Here is a 17110-nt window from a genome sequence, read left to right on the forward strand (position 1 = left end):
CCCGACGACGAGTGGAGGCAACGAGAACGGGATCACCGGCCACACACACGAGCTCGGGCTCTTTTAATCTCCGCTCGCTCGGAGACAGCTAGCTACGCGGGAGTGGCGCTTGACGCGGAGGGGCGCAAGGTGCGGTGTCTGCACCTGCTGCGACGCGGGACGGAGAGAATAAGAAACCCGGAAATGCGGGGATCTTTGGGGGCGTTCCAGCGAGAGCACTCAATGTCGACCATCTCCCGATAACTAGTGGTTAAAGCTCAGTTGGATGGAACAGAACCACTCTACAACGATGCCAGTCGTGACCGACAAGGAGAGAATGTGCGGATCGTGCAGTGCACGTTGACACACTATTCGTCGATGCGAAGCTTGCACTGTAACGTGAAAGGAAGTTCGCGCGGAAGTTTAAAAACGTACACGGCCTGCATATACACACAGAACACAAATAAGCCGGAATGGGAGTAAATGGCTTGTGTCATAACTTGGACCCAAGTGGGAGTTTTCAAAACTCCTTCGAATGGGAGTTTTGCAAAACTCCCATTATTTTGGCAGTTTATTTAGTACTATATGGGAGTTTTGTTCTACTGCCACTAGAATGGGAGTTTTCAGGGGGAGCACTGGGAGTATATTATTGCCTCCCACTGGGAGTTTTCACGCAGCATGTTGGAAGTATTTTTGCCTTGTATTGGGAGTTTTATACAGGTGCATTAGGCGTAATTTAGGCTACCTTTAGGTGTTTTCGAGAAGTACATTAGGAGTATTCCGAACTGCATTTTGGGTGGTTTTAGGAGGTGCACTGGGAGTAGTTTTGCCATTAATTAGGGCAGATATCCGGAATGAAACAAGCAGTTTGAATCTTACGCATAATTTATTCAACAATTGACACATACAAATATAAAAATCAGACACTGTACCTCAAACAATAAAATAAAAAGATGAAATAAAGCTGCGAAGCGAACACAAACTCAAACGTAACACAGAAGTGCAAACCCATAAAAAAGGGTAGAGAGAGTAAATGAAAAGGTTATAAATGTTGAAATATACAAAATGTTAGAAAATGTCGAAATACAACATATCACAAGAAATGCACAGTTCACAGAAAGTATTAAAGAGGGTTGAAACTCATGATAGAACTGTGAAACTCACAAACACATGTGCAGCTATCAAAAAGGTACAGCGGAAAAGAATAAAAAAGATTGCACATAAACACAACATATGGACTAGATGTCACGAAAAACATTAAATTAGTTCAAAACTTTAAAAAAGACGAAAATGAAACATCACAGAAAAGAAAACATAAAAAAAAGGTAGAGTTTAAGAAAATTAGACAGATTACAAATCAGCACAACATAGTAAAACACGATTGATTTGATTGATTGGAGCGAACACAAACTCAAACGTAACACAGAAGTGCAAACCCATAAAAAAGGGTAGAGAGAGTACATGAAAAGGTTATAAATGTTGAAATATACAAAATGTTAGAAAATGTCGAAATGCAACATATCACAAGAAATGCACAGTTCACAGAAAGTATTAAAGAGGGTTGAAACTCATGATAGAACTGTGAAACTCACAAACACATGTGCAGCTATCAAAAAGGTACAGCGGAAAAGAATAAAAAAGATTGCACATAAACACAACGTATACAGAAATCGGACTAGATGTCACAAAAAACATTAAATTAGTTCAAAACTTTAAAAAAGACGAAAATGAAACATATCACAGAAAAGAAAACATAAAAAAAAGGTAGAGCTTAAGAAAATTAGATTACAAATCAGCACAACATAGTAAAACACGATTGATTTGATTGATTGGAGGTTAATGCACTGACAATGCAGGCAATGAGGCGTGCCGCAGAGGAGGGCTCCGGATTATTTTTGACTACCTGGAGATTTTTAACGTGTGCCGAAATCTTGTACACACTGACGTTCTTGCTTTTTTGCCTCCATCAGAAAAACTGCCGCCGCGGCCGAAAATCGAACCCGCGACCCCGTGCTCAGCAGCACGCCTTAGTCACTGAGCCACCGCGGCGGGTAAAATACAATTGAACATATTACACAAACCTGACATATCACACAATGTATTGAACATGAAAGACCCGTAAAAAATATCAAATAAAACTGCAAAATCACAGACAAATATCACAGCAATTCAATTGTATAACAAAAAGTGAAAACTATTAAATAAAATGCATCACAAACACACAATGCTACATATAACAGCACAAATATAAAAAAATTTAGTACAACACAAGTATCACAAAAAGTGGAGGGAAACACAGGAAAGCTCCACAAATAGAAAAAAAAAGGTTTGAAGGAAGGTGGGAGACTGCTTCCCAAAATGTTTCAGTGACACTCCTTACTTATCGTCAGCGCCAGGCAGTGCCGCAGTACCCCTAAAAAAGTTAATTAGGTCAAGAGACTTCACTCGCGGCTTTGTTTTTGAAAGTTGCAGGAAAGCATGCTCCAGGAATGTGAGCACACGATGGGCTTTTTTTGGGTACTCTATATGGAATACCCAAAACGCTGCAAACAGGCAGCAGACGCCAGCTAGAAAAGAAGAGGTGGAGAAGAGGCGTTGGCCATCCACGTGAAGGCAAAGGTCGCCGTCCTGGTCCACCAGAATCGGTGTCAGCCCAGGCTGCCCCTGCGAAAGCAGTAGGAAAGTAGGCATATTTAATACAAAAAAACTGTGATGCGCATTCTCCAAGGGGAGATTACGCCAACTGGAACAAGTTGTTGCGTGTGCCTGTGCCATTTGTACACGAGCTGATATGCCGCCTGAAAAAAGTGGGTAAAAAGTGCAGCGGTGACGTAGGAGACAGTACAGCTGGCAAGCTGATGCAAATGTGCCCCGCCATTTAAAAAAAAAGCACCAAGCTTGCACTAAAAAAATGGCACCAGGTTTGTCACCTGCAAAGAAGGGGCAGTCTATCGCGCCCCGTTGTCCTGTGGCAAATGCTACGTAGGACAGACGGGACAGTGCATAAATGACAGAATGAGGCAGTACGGTGCAGGGGTTTCATTGCTTGCGGTGAAGGGCCACCTAGCTGGCCACTGTAGGAGGTTGCGGCCAAACTTGTCGGGAGATTAACAAGGCATATAATTACAGGGAAGACAATAATTGTGTGAGCACACCGTCCATTACCCCCACAGAAAAGGAATTGCGCTTTTTACGAGGGCGCATGCGGGATACATAAGCTGGCGTTTGTGCGGTGGTGATTGGGTCAGGAGGCGGCCTCTTACCCAGAGCCCGGGCTAATTTTGGTACTATCACCACATCCTCACCCATTAGTGCTAGGAAACATTAGTGCTTAATAATTACCATAGCAACCCTGCCATTGTGTTCACCTCAGAAGCATTATAATTGTCCTGACAACCCCAGGAGGCACCGTGAATGGGGGGAGACGTGAGGTTTTCGCTCTCTTGAAGCTTTCGATTCTGCACCCCCCCCCCCTCTCCGCCTGGCCACCGCCGCCTCCGTTGGGCCCAACTGGTGCACCGCTATGGCAGCCGGGCCAGGTCAGATGCCAGCTCAAATTGCACTTGAAAAGTTATTCGCACTAAGAGCGCCAAGACTACGTGCGGCAAGAAGCAGTGATGCACAATGCAACACATTGTAGACCGCTTATGTCGCGAGAGCCGCAAAAATCCGCTTACCCCAACTTGTGTTCACGATGCCGAAGGCGCCTGCTTATCAGCGCAATGTACTGGGGGTGGAAATCTTTGTATTCGCACAGTTTTGCTTGTTCAGAAAGGGAAAGTGCGGTGATTTATCTGCACAATGTTCTAAAGCGTGAACCGCATGGAGCTATTTCTTCTCGTAAAGACATGCACTGCATGCCGCAGGCATGGCGACACCGGTGCTGATACAACTGGCGTAATGTGTGTGGCGCGGTACGAGGCTGAACTTGCGCATTGAAGAGTGTTGAGGCACTCTAGATTTCAATGCAAGTCAATAATGGACATCTTACAGGTGCTGCTGCTGATGACTCCATGTTATACTAAGAACACGCTTCGTGCAACTCACACATGAGCTCTTTACCGGTCACTGTTTTCTTTTCCCCCTGCCCTCCCAGTGGAGGAGCTCAAGCTCATGAGGTGAGGGGGGAGGGGCTTCAGCAAAAAGAGGAGTGTGTTGGCTGATGCTGAGATGCAGGTGGCCCTCATCCAATGCATTTTCCTAACGTAGTAGGTAGCAAAACAGTTTATGACAAAAATGTTTACCGTAAATTATGTGGAAAAAAAACATTGCTGGATGCAATTATTCAGATAGGCCCGAAACTTCACTTTCGAATCGTAGTAATGTCAACAGTAACTCAACCATGCTAGTCTAGTCAAATGGATCCTAGGACCACAAATTTCAGTTGCCCAGTGCATGATGAAATTGCACTGCGTTACCCATTACTGCAATAGTTGTTTTCAACAGTCAGCCAAAAAGCGCTACCACGTCTTAGACAGCTTTCCATGCTCCCCAATTCTCTTAATGGTATCACTACTCAGATCAGCGTAACTACAGCCGTTGAGCAGTGGGATGTGACACACAATGCAGCTTTCCAGGACTTTTCGGTGAGCTTTAGGAGTGGTTAAAAAATTCAGGCCACAGCTATCTCAATGCCTTTCTACGTTACGGGAGGATTGAATGTTCAGCATTGCTCCTCTAATGGTTTTCATATGCCCTGTAGACTATCCAGAGCATCTAAAGGCCGATCCACACGACGAATCGAGTCCGCGGTCCAATCGGTCATGTGATGAGACGTCATGGTCCGCCGCGGTCCGATCCAAAGCGGAGCACATCCACATTGCAGGCCGGCTGAGCGGACCGCAAATGGCCGACCGTCTGAACTCGCAAGCTAGACGGTTAACACAGGCGCCGTGTGGCCGCGACAACTGGTTGTGATGTGCAAGCCTGCACGAAATATTTCATCCCAACAATAACAGCCACCCGCATGCGGGTGGCTGTTATTGTTGGGATGAAATATTTCGTGCAGGCTTGCACATCACATCACTTGCATGCGGGTGGCTGTTATTGTTGGGATGAAATATTTCGTGCAGGCTTGCACATCACAACCAGTTGTCGCGGCCACACGGCGCCTGTGTTAACCGTCTAGCTTGCGAGTTCAGACGGTCGGCCATTTGCGGTCCGCTCAGCCGGCCCGCAATGTGGATGTGCTCCACTTTGGATCGGACCGCGGCGGACCATGACGTCTCATCACATGACCGATTGGACCGCGGACTCGATCCGCCGTGTGGATCGGCCTTTAGATGCTCTGGATAGTCTACAGGGCATATGAAAACCATTAGAGGAGCAATGCTGAACATTCAATCCTCCCGTAACGTAGAAAGGCATTGAGATAGCTGTGGCCTGAATTTTTTAACCACTCCTAAAGCTCACCGAAAAGTCCTGGAAAGCTGCATTGTGTGTCACATCCCACTGCTCAACGGCTGTAGTTACGCTGATCTGAGTAGTGATACCATTAAGAGAATTGGGGAGCATGGAAAGCTGTCTAAGACGTGGTAGCGCTTTTTGGCTGACTGTTGAAAACAACTATTGCAGTAATGGGTAACGCAGTGCAATTTCATCATGCACTGGGCAACTGAAATTTGTGGTCCTAGGATCCATTTGACTAGACTAGCATGGTTGAGTTACTGTTGACATTACTACAATTCGGAAGTGAAGTTTCGGGCCTATCTGAATAATTGCATCCAGCAATGTTTTTTTTCCACATAATTTACGGTAAACATTTTTGTCATAAACTGTTTTGCTACCTACTACGTTAGGAAAATGCATTGGATGAGGGCCACCTGCATCTCAGCATCAGCCAACACACTCCTCTTTTTGCTGAAGCCCCTCCCCCCTCACCTCATGAGCTTGAGCTCCTCCACTGGGAGGGCAGGGGGAAAAGAAAACAGTGACCGGTAAAGAGCTCATGTGTGAGTTGCACGAAGCGTGTTCTTAGTATAACATGGAGTCATCAGCAGCAGCACCTGTAAGATGTCCATTATTGACTTGCATTGAAATCTAGAGTGCCTCAACACTCTTCAATGCGCAAGTTCAGCCTCGTACCGCGCCACACACATTACGCCAGTTGTATCAGCACCGGTGTCGCCATGCCTGCGGCATGCAGTGCATGTCTTTACGAGAAGAAATCGCTCCATGCGGTTCACGCTTTAGAACATTGTGCAGATAGATCACCGCACTTTCCCTTTCTGAACAAGCAAAACTGTGCGAATACAAAGATTTCCACCCCCAGTACATTGCGCTGATAAGCAGGCGCCTTCGGCATCGTGAACACAAGTTGGGGTAAGCAGATTTTTGCGGCTCTCGCGACATAAGCGGTCTGCACTGTGTTGCATTGTGCCTCACTGCTTCTTGCCGCACGTAGTCTTGGCGCTCTTAGTGCGAATAACTTTTCAAGTGCAATTTGAGCTGGCATCTGACCTGGCCCGGCTGCCATAGCGGTGCACCAGTTGGGCCCAACGGAGGCGGCAGTGGCCAGGCGGAGAGGGGGGGGGTGCAGAATCGAAAGCTTCAAGAGAGCGAAAACCTCACGTCTCCCCCCATTCACGGTGCCTCCTGGGGTTGTCAGGACAATTATAATGCTTCCGAGGTGAACACAATGGCAGCGTTGCTATGGTAATTATTAAGCACTAATGTTTCCTAGCACTAATGGGTGAGGATGTGGTGATAGTACCAAAATTAGCCCGGGCTCTGGGTAAGAGGCCGCCTCCTGACCCAATCACCACCGCACAAACGCCAGCTTATGTATCCCGCATGCGCCCTCGTAAAAAGCGCAATTCCTTTTCTGTGGGGGTAATGGACGGTGTGCTCACACAATTATTGTCTTCCCTGTAATTATATGCCTTGTTAATCTCCCGACAAGTTTGGCCGCAACCTCCTACAGTGGCCAGCTAGGTGGCCCTTCACCGCAAGCAATGAAACCCCTGCACCGTACTGCCTCATTCTGTCATTTATGCACTGTCCCGTCTGTCCTACGTAGCATTTGCTACAGGACAACGGGGCGCGATTTAATTTAGGCCTTCACCCACCATGCTGTTGCAGTGGCTAAGGCATTGCACTGCTGAGCACGAGGTCGCGGGTTTGATTCCCGGCCGTGATGGCCGCTTTTCTGATGGAGGCGAAAAGCAAAAACGCCCGTGTGTAGAAATTTCGGTGCTTGTTAAAGATCCCCAGGCGGTCAAAATCAATCTGGAGCCCTCCGCTACGGCACACCTCATCACCTGCATTGCGTCAGCACGTTAAACCCTACAATGAATCAATTTCAGGCCTTCAATGCAAGTGTGGAGCTAATGATTTGAACTTTTTTTAGAACCTTCCCTATGACTTCACTGCAATAGCATGTAGCGAGACATTTGAAACTTTGTCAATATTTGAAATAATTTCTTCGAGAAAACAATGTGTTTTGGAAGTTGGAATAAAGTTTAGCAAAAAAGTAATTCTTTCAAACAAAATGAGAGTTTTTGTTGCACAGTCCTGATAAAGGCAAACTACTACAATTACTACTACAATACAATGCATGTAACTACAAAATACATACTGAAATGCCCTCACCTTTGTAAGGATTTCCTCCAATGGATCATTGCAGCGGGACGACATGAAGCCAAGCAACGCTTCACAGACGTTTTCTGCAAACACACAAGAAAGAATATCTCCGTAAAAAGACATTACACAGGGTTTTTTTTCCCTCCCTAAAAGATGCTTCAAAGTGAAGCTTTCAGCCTCTCACTGATGTCATCAGCAGTACACCCAAAACACACCGCAGGAGATCCAATTTTCCCTGATGTTGATGAAGTTGGTGCAGTGAAGAATTAACTTCCCATGGTCAGAATCAAAACTGGGTCCCTCGTGTTATCAAGCCACTGTTTATTCGATCGTGCCATTTCAGCACAGTTGAAGCAATTTGTATATGGAGTGAGGTGCATAGAAGCGCAAATTATACAAAAAATGCTACAGAAAGCCATGAAACGCCCACACATACACATAAAGAGGGAATCGTGCTACCACCATACTAATCGTTATAAACAATCAGGGTTTGGTCACCTCTGGGTTGGTTTGTTTGGTGTTGAACTTGATTTTCAAAAGCTTTGCGCTCCTGCATTGGTGTCGTTCTAACAGAAGTGCAGTTGACTTTTTTTTTTGCCCTCTGACCATCAAGAACATGTTGTGGGAGCAGACTATCAGAAACAGCTGAATGCATTATACCATATTAATATGGTATTAATATTACCATTAATATTGGTTGACCGTGATCAAGATCATGATTGGCCCAACTCTGCGCAGTGCATGTGGCCTGTCGCTCGGAGCCCACCTTTGTGGAACCTCTGTTTGCACCACAAATGCTTACGCGATCAGCAGTAACTGTATTGTAATCGTACTACTTTTGCGTGACAACGCAAAAGGATTAGAAGCTTTTCCTTTGACCACATTGTGAACAGGTTGAGCTATTTTCCAAATGAAGCGTTCACTTATCTCGAGCTGCGTTTTCACATTAGGCTGCCTTGTTATCCTGCTATCGACGAGCAGTAAGTGCTGGAGAAAGTTATCCTTTCATATCATTTGGCAGTGCAATGCGTTTGCCTGACAAAAAAAGTAAACAGAATGCCGTGATTTTAAAGGTTAGATTAGATGAAAAGGGAATTGTTTAATGCCATTCGGCTATAATGACCAAACAATAAAAGGTATTTTAAATTGACAAGGAACCAGAAGTCATAGTAATGCTGTATTGTATTGGCACTTGTGAAAGATCCCCAGGTGGTGAAAATTAATCCGGAGCACTCCACTACGGTGCGCCTCATCACCTATGAAGCGACAGCGCGTTAAACCCCATTCAATCAATTAATCACCCTAACAATCAGTCAATCAATGCTGTATTGTAAAGGATGAAGTTACTTCTAACATTTCAGGGGGTTCCGTTCCCTGTCGCAGCTTTGCGTGTGATAATCGGATTTTGCTCCGTCTGCTTGTCGTCCAAGAACTGTTGTTACAGTCACTGCACTGCCGTGTAGACTGGTGGAAGTCCTTCCAGTTTGAACAGAATTTGAACATTTGAAGGCCATTTGACTCAAATGGTCTTTGAAACACTCCACTCATGCAGCACAGGTAATTGAACACAATTAGAACAAGCAGAACACAACAAAAGGCGACTGCACAAAATTACCTCCTGCTGCCGCAGACAGAGCCCCCACTTCCTTCTCCGTGCCGCAGCGGATCACGAGCTCGCAGAGTTTTCGGAAGCCGGCCTCCATGGTCTCCACAATGTCTTTTTTAAAGACAATGTTGAATTCCATAAGCAGCTGAAAATATAATGCCGTTCAGTCATTTCACGTTGTAAATTACACATCTGCAAAACATACCGACGCTTCATTGAACAGAAATGGAAATTCTGTCAACGCAGCTTCGATGGAAAGCTCTTTCAGCTTTTCGTGCCGTGCTTTGGATGTCGCTTGCAGGCGGGCCCTCAATGCTTCGTCATCCACAGTACAGTGTGCATTTTCATGCAGCCACTCTACATGGCTGCGGAGAGATTCTGCCGTCTCCCCGTAGACCACGAGGTGGCTGTAGTCCTGCAATGGGACAAAAAGAATAGCACATTAGGGTGCCAATTGCATGATCTTTTCTACGTTTTGGTAAGGCCAGCTAGAGTGAAATTTTCGTGGGGAGAAAAAAAGGTAAAAAAAAATGGTCAGGGAGAGAAGGCCAGGGCAGTGCTTGAAGACTATGATTTCGCACGATGCAACTGTCTGACGGTTCGACAGGCGCAGCCAGCAGCATGCATAACCTGGTCTGTTTCGGTGATTTCACGCAATCTCGATGTCATCCCCGTGTGCCGATTTCCTTATTTCTCGCGTTGCTTGAAGCGACCGTGGCTCGAGTTGAGAAAATTTCTTTACCAAAGGCTGCGAAGATATTTTATATGGTAGTGGCGCGTGAGATGTGGAGCTGGTTTTAACGTGCCACCCAAGCATGTTGTGCGCTTCTTGAGGAGTATGAAAGACTGTGGTGCTCCGGCGACAGTGTTCTGTGCATTGAATGCACGAAGGTCATCCATTTGAGCTCCTAATAAGCGGTACAATTACACACAGGGTCTGGGTGGAAACCATCACGAGGTGAGGACATCATAAAATTAGGTATGGTGGCGGCGACAAAGATCCCACTGATGAATTTCATGCGTTTTCCTTTCGGTAAAGACGAAGCAGAAATTATAAGCAGAACAAGAGTATGAAACATGCTTTGGCTACTTCGAAAGCAGTGCGGAGACAAGTGACAAAGAGTGCTCCAGTTTGTCCCTGCATACGTTTTCGTCTCTGCACTGTTTTTGAAATAGTCAAACTGTACCCAGTGTCAAGCTTTAGTGTCTGATCACGTAAAACACTTGGCCATTAGAGAACAGTCAAAGGCAACGAAGAAGCATTGAAGGAAGAAGGAAAGAAGGATGGATGCCTGCAATTACCTGGGAAGCACATGAAGCGACATTTCATGTGCGCATGCATTCACCTCAACACTCGAAGTAGCCCAGCATGGTTCGTCTCATCCATAAAGTACACTGGCTACCTTAATTTGTGAACATTTTAATCACTGCGTAATGTTTCAAACACGTGACGAGGTGCGAGGTGAAAGCTCCGATGCCCACTGTCCCAGGGCCCACCTGAGTGAAACGAGCTCCAACAGATTCAGTACTGATTAGCCATATTATCAATAACTTCTTTGGGAATCCGTCGAATGAAGACAGGCAGTCTTCAAGCACTGCCCTAGCCGTCGCTTCAAAACAGCGAGGAAAAAAAAAAAAAAAAGCCCGGCGCGCTTGATTTTGTCACATTGCCATCTTCGGTTCAATCGCAGTCCGGAATTTCGAAGCGAAAACAATGCTAGCTACTCGTTACGACAAGGCATTCGCAAACTCACGAATCACGCAGAAAAAAACACCGTCCACACAAACTTTCTTGCCAGCACCACACCGCAAACCCCACTTTGCTTCGGGAAACGCGCTGCCCGCGCGGCTGAGTGCAACCTCAAATATGGCGTCGTAGTCGCCGCCGCCGCGCAGGTAGCGCTGCCGCGCAGCCCGAAGCCCTGCCAATACACCCTATCGCAATAACATCAAGTACTGCAGCCAAGAACTTACTGCAAGCCGGCAGAGCTTCTTGTTCGGTTGACCAGCATCAGAGCTTGCTTGCCTCTTGGGGTGTGTATGTTTCTGCCGCATTGCGATCATCTCCGCAGAGCAGTTCTCTGTTGCCTTTCTCACGTTCTTGAATTTGTTTCTGAGCGACGTGATCCACGAGCCCTGTTGAAATTTGAAAATATGCTCTACGCAGCTGCACAAAAAGGAAAACTTCGAGAAAACCATCAGAGATCTGCGGAGCTTACCACGCCACTTGTGCCATCTACGTGGTCAAGCAAATGGGGATATTTGGCCACAAGCCCTTCAACAGCGACCCTGTACAGGTTGTGAGAGGGGTACCTAAAAGAAATGAAAATATCCCTTTCAGACTTCCAACCAACCACGAAAATCAAACAGCAATTACAACCACTCAAGGCATCTTACCTAAGGTTACTTATTTCCGAAGTTGTTTTGAAGGTTTAATTACTCATAGCTTCTTAATTAAAAGGTCTAGTTTCATGAACTACATTTACAAGGGTGGGAGAGCTTGCTGAAGCAGCACAACCATTACGACCACAAATATAAAGCTGCCCAGATTTTCAGAACAGTCATGGCACTTATAAGCCATGTGGCTCATATACCAAGAAATGGTATATATGCCATAGTTACAAATTATGTCACGCCTGATTTTAATTTGCCCTTTTTAAGTAGGATTTGGGAAGTAGAGCATCGTCTCACAGATGAGGCCCACCATAGTGGAGCGCTACAAAAATAATTGAGACCACCTGGAGGCCTTTAACCCAAGCCAAAACCTCGAATGGACAAGCATTTTTTTTTTGCCTCATTAAGAAAAACAACCATTGCCGCCAAGATCAAACCTGTGCACCCGTGCTCAGCAGCACCACTTTTAGGCCACTAAACCTGTTTGATTTCTTGTAGGGTTTAACACACCGGAGCTACACAGAAGATGAGGCGCTGCCATAGTGTAGGGCTCCGGATTAATTTTGACCCCCCATGGATCTTTAACGTGCGCCAAAATGTCAGACACGCCGGCATTTCCGCTTTTCACCTCCGTCAGAAAAGCAGCCGCCACCGCAAGAAATCGATCTATTTGTCCTTGAAGCCACTAAACCATTACAGGAGATATTCTGCATCATGTAAAGAGTAGCCGCAAAAGATTAAGTGCAAAACACAATTTCCCCATCTAAATGCCGACAAATCATGAAGAACTTTTGCCCAAACATGTGGCACTAGTCTGGCAGGTTAGAGGCTCCGAGCAAGAAAAAGCCACATGATTAGCGAACTTTGCAGCCTCAGAGACGCGCTATTTTCATTGAACACAACACCTTCATTCAGACCGTTATATAAATATCTTTTGGACACCGGAATCACGACACACGCACACTGCAGCATGGCTGATAGAGCAGAAATCAAAACTGGCTCCTTGGGTTATATCCCTGCAGCCCTTGAGGCTTTTTCACTAAGAACAATCTGTTTCAGTACATTAAGCTCCACTAATCTGTAAAGTTACATACTGCAAAGCAAACTCTGGATAAAAAAAATAATTAAAATGGTAAGCAAAAACAATTCCACCACGTACACAACTATGCCATAGCAGGTCTGGAAGAGCTTGTTGACAATAAAGTGGGTCAATGGGCGGCTTATGGGTGTTTTGCGCTTCAAGACACTCTCATACGGTTCAAAGGATGGTAGGATGAACTTCAGGTAGTCCTGCTTGTCTTGAAGAGGTACTTTCTTCACGGCGCCCAGTGCACTGTTAGCACTGTAAAATGTAAACACAGCATTAAAATCAGTTATTAAGGGGTGAGACAGCTGAATGAGATTTGGGAGCAGCTGTTGCAGCAGCGAAATTTCGATTTTGGAGCTGAAGAACCTTGATTCAGAGCAGAACAACATTTATTATGTCACCTTAGGAGCCTAAAAAAAAATCAAATTTTTGGCCGCTTGGAGGGGGGGCAGGGGGGGAGTGCCCTTTTTAATAGGTTTTGAACGTACATAACACTGAAACAGCCTTTCAATAAAGTTTTTTCTACCTCAGTATCACAAGGAACGCACTACCTTTTTCAAACCATTTTTACATTCTTGCCTCTAGGCATAGATAACGCGGAGTTCCGTTGAAAATATCTAATTGAAAAACTAAGCAATTTTAAGGAATTTTTATTATCCCGTGAATGCCGAAGTTATTTTTGTAATCCCAGACTCGGCGTTACACACAACTGAGAGCCACGGCAAAAGTTGCGCAAAGCGAGGTGGCAGTCGTCGCACCCCACCAGCCCTCCCATTTTAAGCCCCAAGGTGGGCGTTCACAACGATCGTAATTAGAGTATTGGTATGTTTAGTCACCTCCCTTTTGGCATTAAATTTCAATTCAGATAGATGGACTATTATTACTAGCGTGTGATAATAGCCCGTCCCGCTATCGGACACTGCTTGAATATTTTGCGGTGATGCAGCCTGCGCCGCCACTTCTGCAGTGTCTATCGTCCCACTCCCGCCGCTCGCAAGCTCACTGTCAATAGCAACAATAACTTGGCGTTTTATAATTTCGCAAGGAGTCCTGAATTTCACTTCAAGCACGCACCGCGCCTCACACTCAAGGCCGAAACACGGCGATATCACGGGTACCCCGTTGTTTTTGATGAACCCTCGTCTTTCGAGTCGCGTAACTTGCCGTAACAGGTCAAACGTAAACCCGGCCACCCCCGTAACCAGCGGTAGAAATTGGCGAAGAGCACTCTGCCTGAACCCCAAGAAACTGCTTCGCCCAGCGGCCATGTTTTCCAATCTTCCCCGCACCAAGATGGCGGCGCCCAGTAATGTCGTTCTGGAGATGCGGCGCTCCCAAAATTGCCGTTTTAAAATCAACTTGCACAAGTAGTTTGTGAAAACTTTATATGGGAAAACTTTAAAACTTCCACAATGTAACATGTGCAACCCGACATTGTGACTTTTGAAAAAACTATCCCGTGGACAATTTTATGCGGATTTTTTATTGAACGATCAATCAATTAAACCTTTACAAAGAGCATCACCTTCAAGGTGCTGGAAAATTATGCCGTCAGTAAGCATTTTCCCCTCTGAAATTGACGGGAGCGTTAAAATCCTTGGCTCTCATACTCTTTCGGAGCAGCCTGGCGCAGGAAAATGAATTTGTATCAAAACTGTGCAATATGCGCAGCTGTCTCACCCCTGTGCAGCTTATATTCTAGATCAGTGCACATAAAAGACTTCATACTAGAAATCATGTGTTACTTACCTATCATCATTCACCGGCTGAGGTGACTCATTTGAATGGCTGCTTCCACTTGGGGGCTGCACAAAATCGTGAGTAAACTTTTCAATAGAACAGGTGATGTTCGTGAACACTTTTTTTACACAGTTTTGACTGCATTTTTTTTGGTCACGATAACCCAGGACGAAGGAAAAGGAAGGTTAAAGATAACCTCCTAGAACTAGCCAGTGGAGACAGCGATACCACAGCAAATCGTACCCTGCATGTCTACACAGACGCCGCAGTTGAACATGAACGCGCCTCACTCTGCTGGTACAGCCTCGAAGACTGAAGCGCAAATGTATACGTGCGCTTTGTCAAAATTTCCAGCCGAGAAGCCGAGCTAAGGGCCATCCTGCTTGCCTTGACTGAACATGCATGAAACATCCAAGCACCCTCGGCCCTCCTGAACGCATAATTTACACAGATTCAATGGATGCAATTCAAGCCCTTGGTTCACGCAAAACTACCAGTTGCACTGTCCGCAGAATAAAGAAATTCATTGCTGAATGCCAACAGAGTGGCCTACAATACCAATAAGATGGGTCCCGGGACATGAAGGGATTGAAGGCAATGAAGGGGCACACAGAACTGCCCGGGACCAACTTCGTATTCACCCCGAACAAGACTGTTCAGAACCCGCTGATTCAGATGCGGGGGCCAACATCGACACACGGTGCTGCTTTGGTGAAGGCCAAGCGGAAGGCCGTTCTTCAAAACATAATTCCGGACGACGCCAACCCGTTGCCCCACGGATTCAGCTGATGGGCAACAGTGCGGCTAAGGCGTATAAGAACGGGCACGGCCCTTACGTCTAGTACAGCTCACTATTTCTTCGGGCGTGGAAACCCGTACAGCTCTTCGAACTGCCAGAAATGTGGCACCGAAGCCATGTGCAGCGCGCGACACCTCCTGTGGGAATGCTCGGCACTCAGTGTTCCTAGAGAACGCTGCCTAAAGATACTTGGCCCGCTACGACCGGGAGACTATGAACTTCGGGTTAATCCACTTGGAGCCCCACCTCACAGGAAGCACCGGCTGGGCACTCTGCTGATTTTCATCAGAGAAGCCGGCATTGAGGACTGTTTTTAGGTTCCTTTCTTGCCCTGTTCTCCCCACTTCTTACTTCCTATCCCTTTTCCGACTCTTGACCGAGGCAACCGAGGCCTCCAGTCATGTCAAGGGGACTTCTCTCCCTTTTTTTTTTCTTTCAATAAACGTGCGTTCATTCATTTTCTGGCCCACAACAACCATGTAGGCATGGCCACGCTGTAATTTGACACTCTGCCAATGACTCAAAAATGCAAGTTCACAAAATACTTACATCTGCTGCAGGGGTCATTTTCCTCGAAATCTTTATTTTTGCCTTGTTCGGTACCTCGTCGTTTGGTTCGAGGTCGATGAACTCATCCAGCTCCGGGTCATACATTTGGACCTAAGGGGAAAGAAGTTTAACAGTGACCACGTGCAACTTTCCTTGAAATATAGGCAAATCCATTCCGCCAATTCCTAGCCTAGTACAACCCTTTCACGGTGCTATTTTCGGGAAGTTGAAATGAGCAGAAAGCATGCTGTTATCGTAATGTAATGCCGGCACGGGAAAAAAAAACCGACTCAGGCGCCTCGCAGGCGTCGTCAACCCCACCCGGGAAGATTTCACGACACCTGCGAAACGCCAGCCATTTTATTAAAAGTGGGACCATTCGCGCATTCATTCATTTTGATTCGTTTTTCTTTTTTAATCAATTGCTATATTTCTCTGACCGGTCACGCCGTGTCGAGCAACGGAGCAAGAGTTCCTCTCTAGGTAGTCGCACTGTGCAAAGCAAGAGAACAAATGTTATTGCAGAGCAAGGATAGCCAGCGTCGCAATAATTTAAATTCGTGCACAGAACGTGAAGTGTTCGCCACCCCCAGAACTCCAAACGGCTACACAGCACGCTACCGATGCGGCATCGAACTGTAATAATAAAAAGCGAACACTTACCAGCGTGTTGTCGGTGATCGCGGTCAGTACCGCGATGGTTCCAAACAGCTCCGCATGACTACCTGTTTCGAGCACGACTTTTTTTTTCTCACCCGTTTCTAAAATAACGACGCAAACCCGCCTCTCTGCCATTCCGGACGGCTGGAAAAAGTAAGCTCATGCGTCCTGCGTCGCGTTGTTCCACAGAACGTTATTCCCGCCGTGTCTGATGATCAGCCACAGAAAACGTGATTTCTGTATGGTGAAGTTGTTAAAATGGGACTGGCACAGAACAGGGAGCAAGAAAAGCCAATAGAGTTGGATTTGCCGGCGATTAAAAACATTTAATTTATTGAATGAAATTATTTCAACAATTACACATAATAACGATTACCCTCTTTGGTCGGCCGCAAGAAAAGCCAACTGAGTTGGATTCGTCGTCGATTAAAGACGTTTAATGTGTTGAATGAAATTATTTTTAACAATTACGCATGATAACGATTACCCTTTCAAGTTAACAGAAAACAAACAAAACGCCACTTCGCGTCTTGTGACTCGAAAGCACGGTGCACTAGAGGCACGATATCCAGAGCACGGCTTGCTGCTAATTTCTATGCGATATGTCTTTTAGTGGTATGTTAGGATATTGTGGCTAGTGAAGGAGAAGCATTGTGCGGCGAAGGCGAAGACCAGGACGCAAGTTTACGCATCGTTGTTCGACAGTCTCACGCCT

General features: G+C 46.0%; 2 protein-coding genes across 4 annotated transcripts in view; both read right to left on the reverse strand.

Annotated features, from left to right (window-relative positions):
• Positions 1-17110, reverse strand: part of LOC144172289 (uncharacterized) — a 269808-nt gene that overhangs the window by 89096 nt on the left and 163602 nt on the right. The gene's annotated exons all lie outside the window — the stretch shown is intronic.
• LOC144172288 (sterile alpha motif domain-containing protein 3-like) lies at positions 866-16691 on the reverse strand. Its single transcript, XM_077701036.1, has 10 exons — positions 16399-16691; positions 15736-15846; positions 14397-14452; positions 12720-12902; positions 11386-11479; positions 11141-11302; positions 9372-9581; positions 9176-9311; positions 7570-7643; positions 866-2643 (listed from the first exon to the last, which is right to left on the reverse strand). The coding sequence occupies exons 1-10, from the start codon at positions 16528-16530 to the stop codon at positions 2356-2358; spliced, it is 1446 nt and encodes a 481-aa protein (XP_077557162.1). The 5' UTR covers positions 16531-16691; the 3' UTR covers positions 866-2355.

This window comes from Haemaphysalis longicornis, unplaced genomic scaffold (assembly GCF_048455015.1).
Source record: "Haemaphysalis longicornis isolate Haplotype H1 unplaced genomic scaffold, Haemaphysalis longicornis Haplotype H1 scaffold_20, whole genome shotgun sequence".
NCBI lineage: Eukaryota > Metazoa > Arthropoda > Arachnida > Ixodida > Ixodidae > Haemaphysalis > Haemaphysalis longicornis.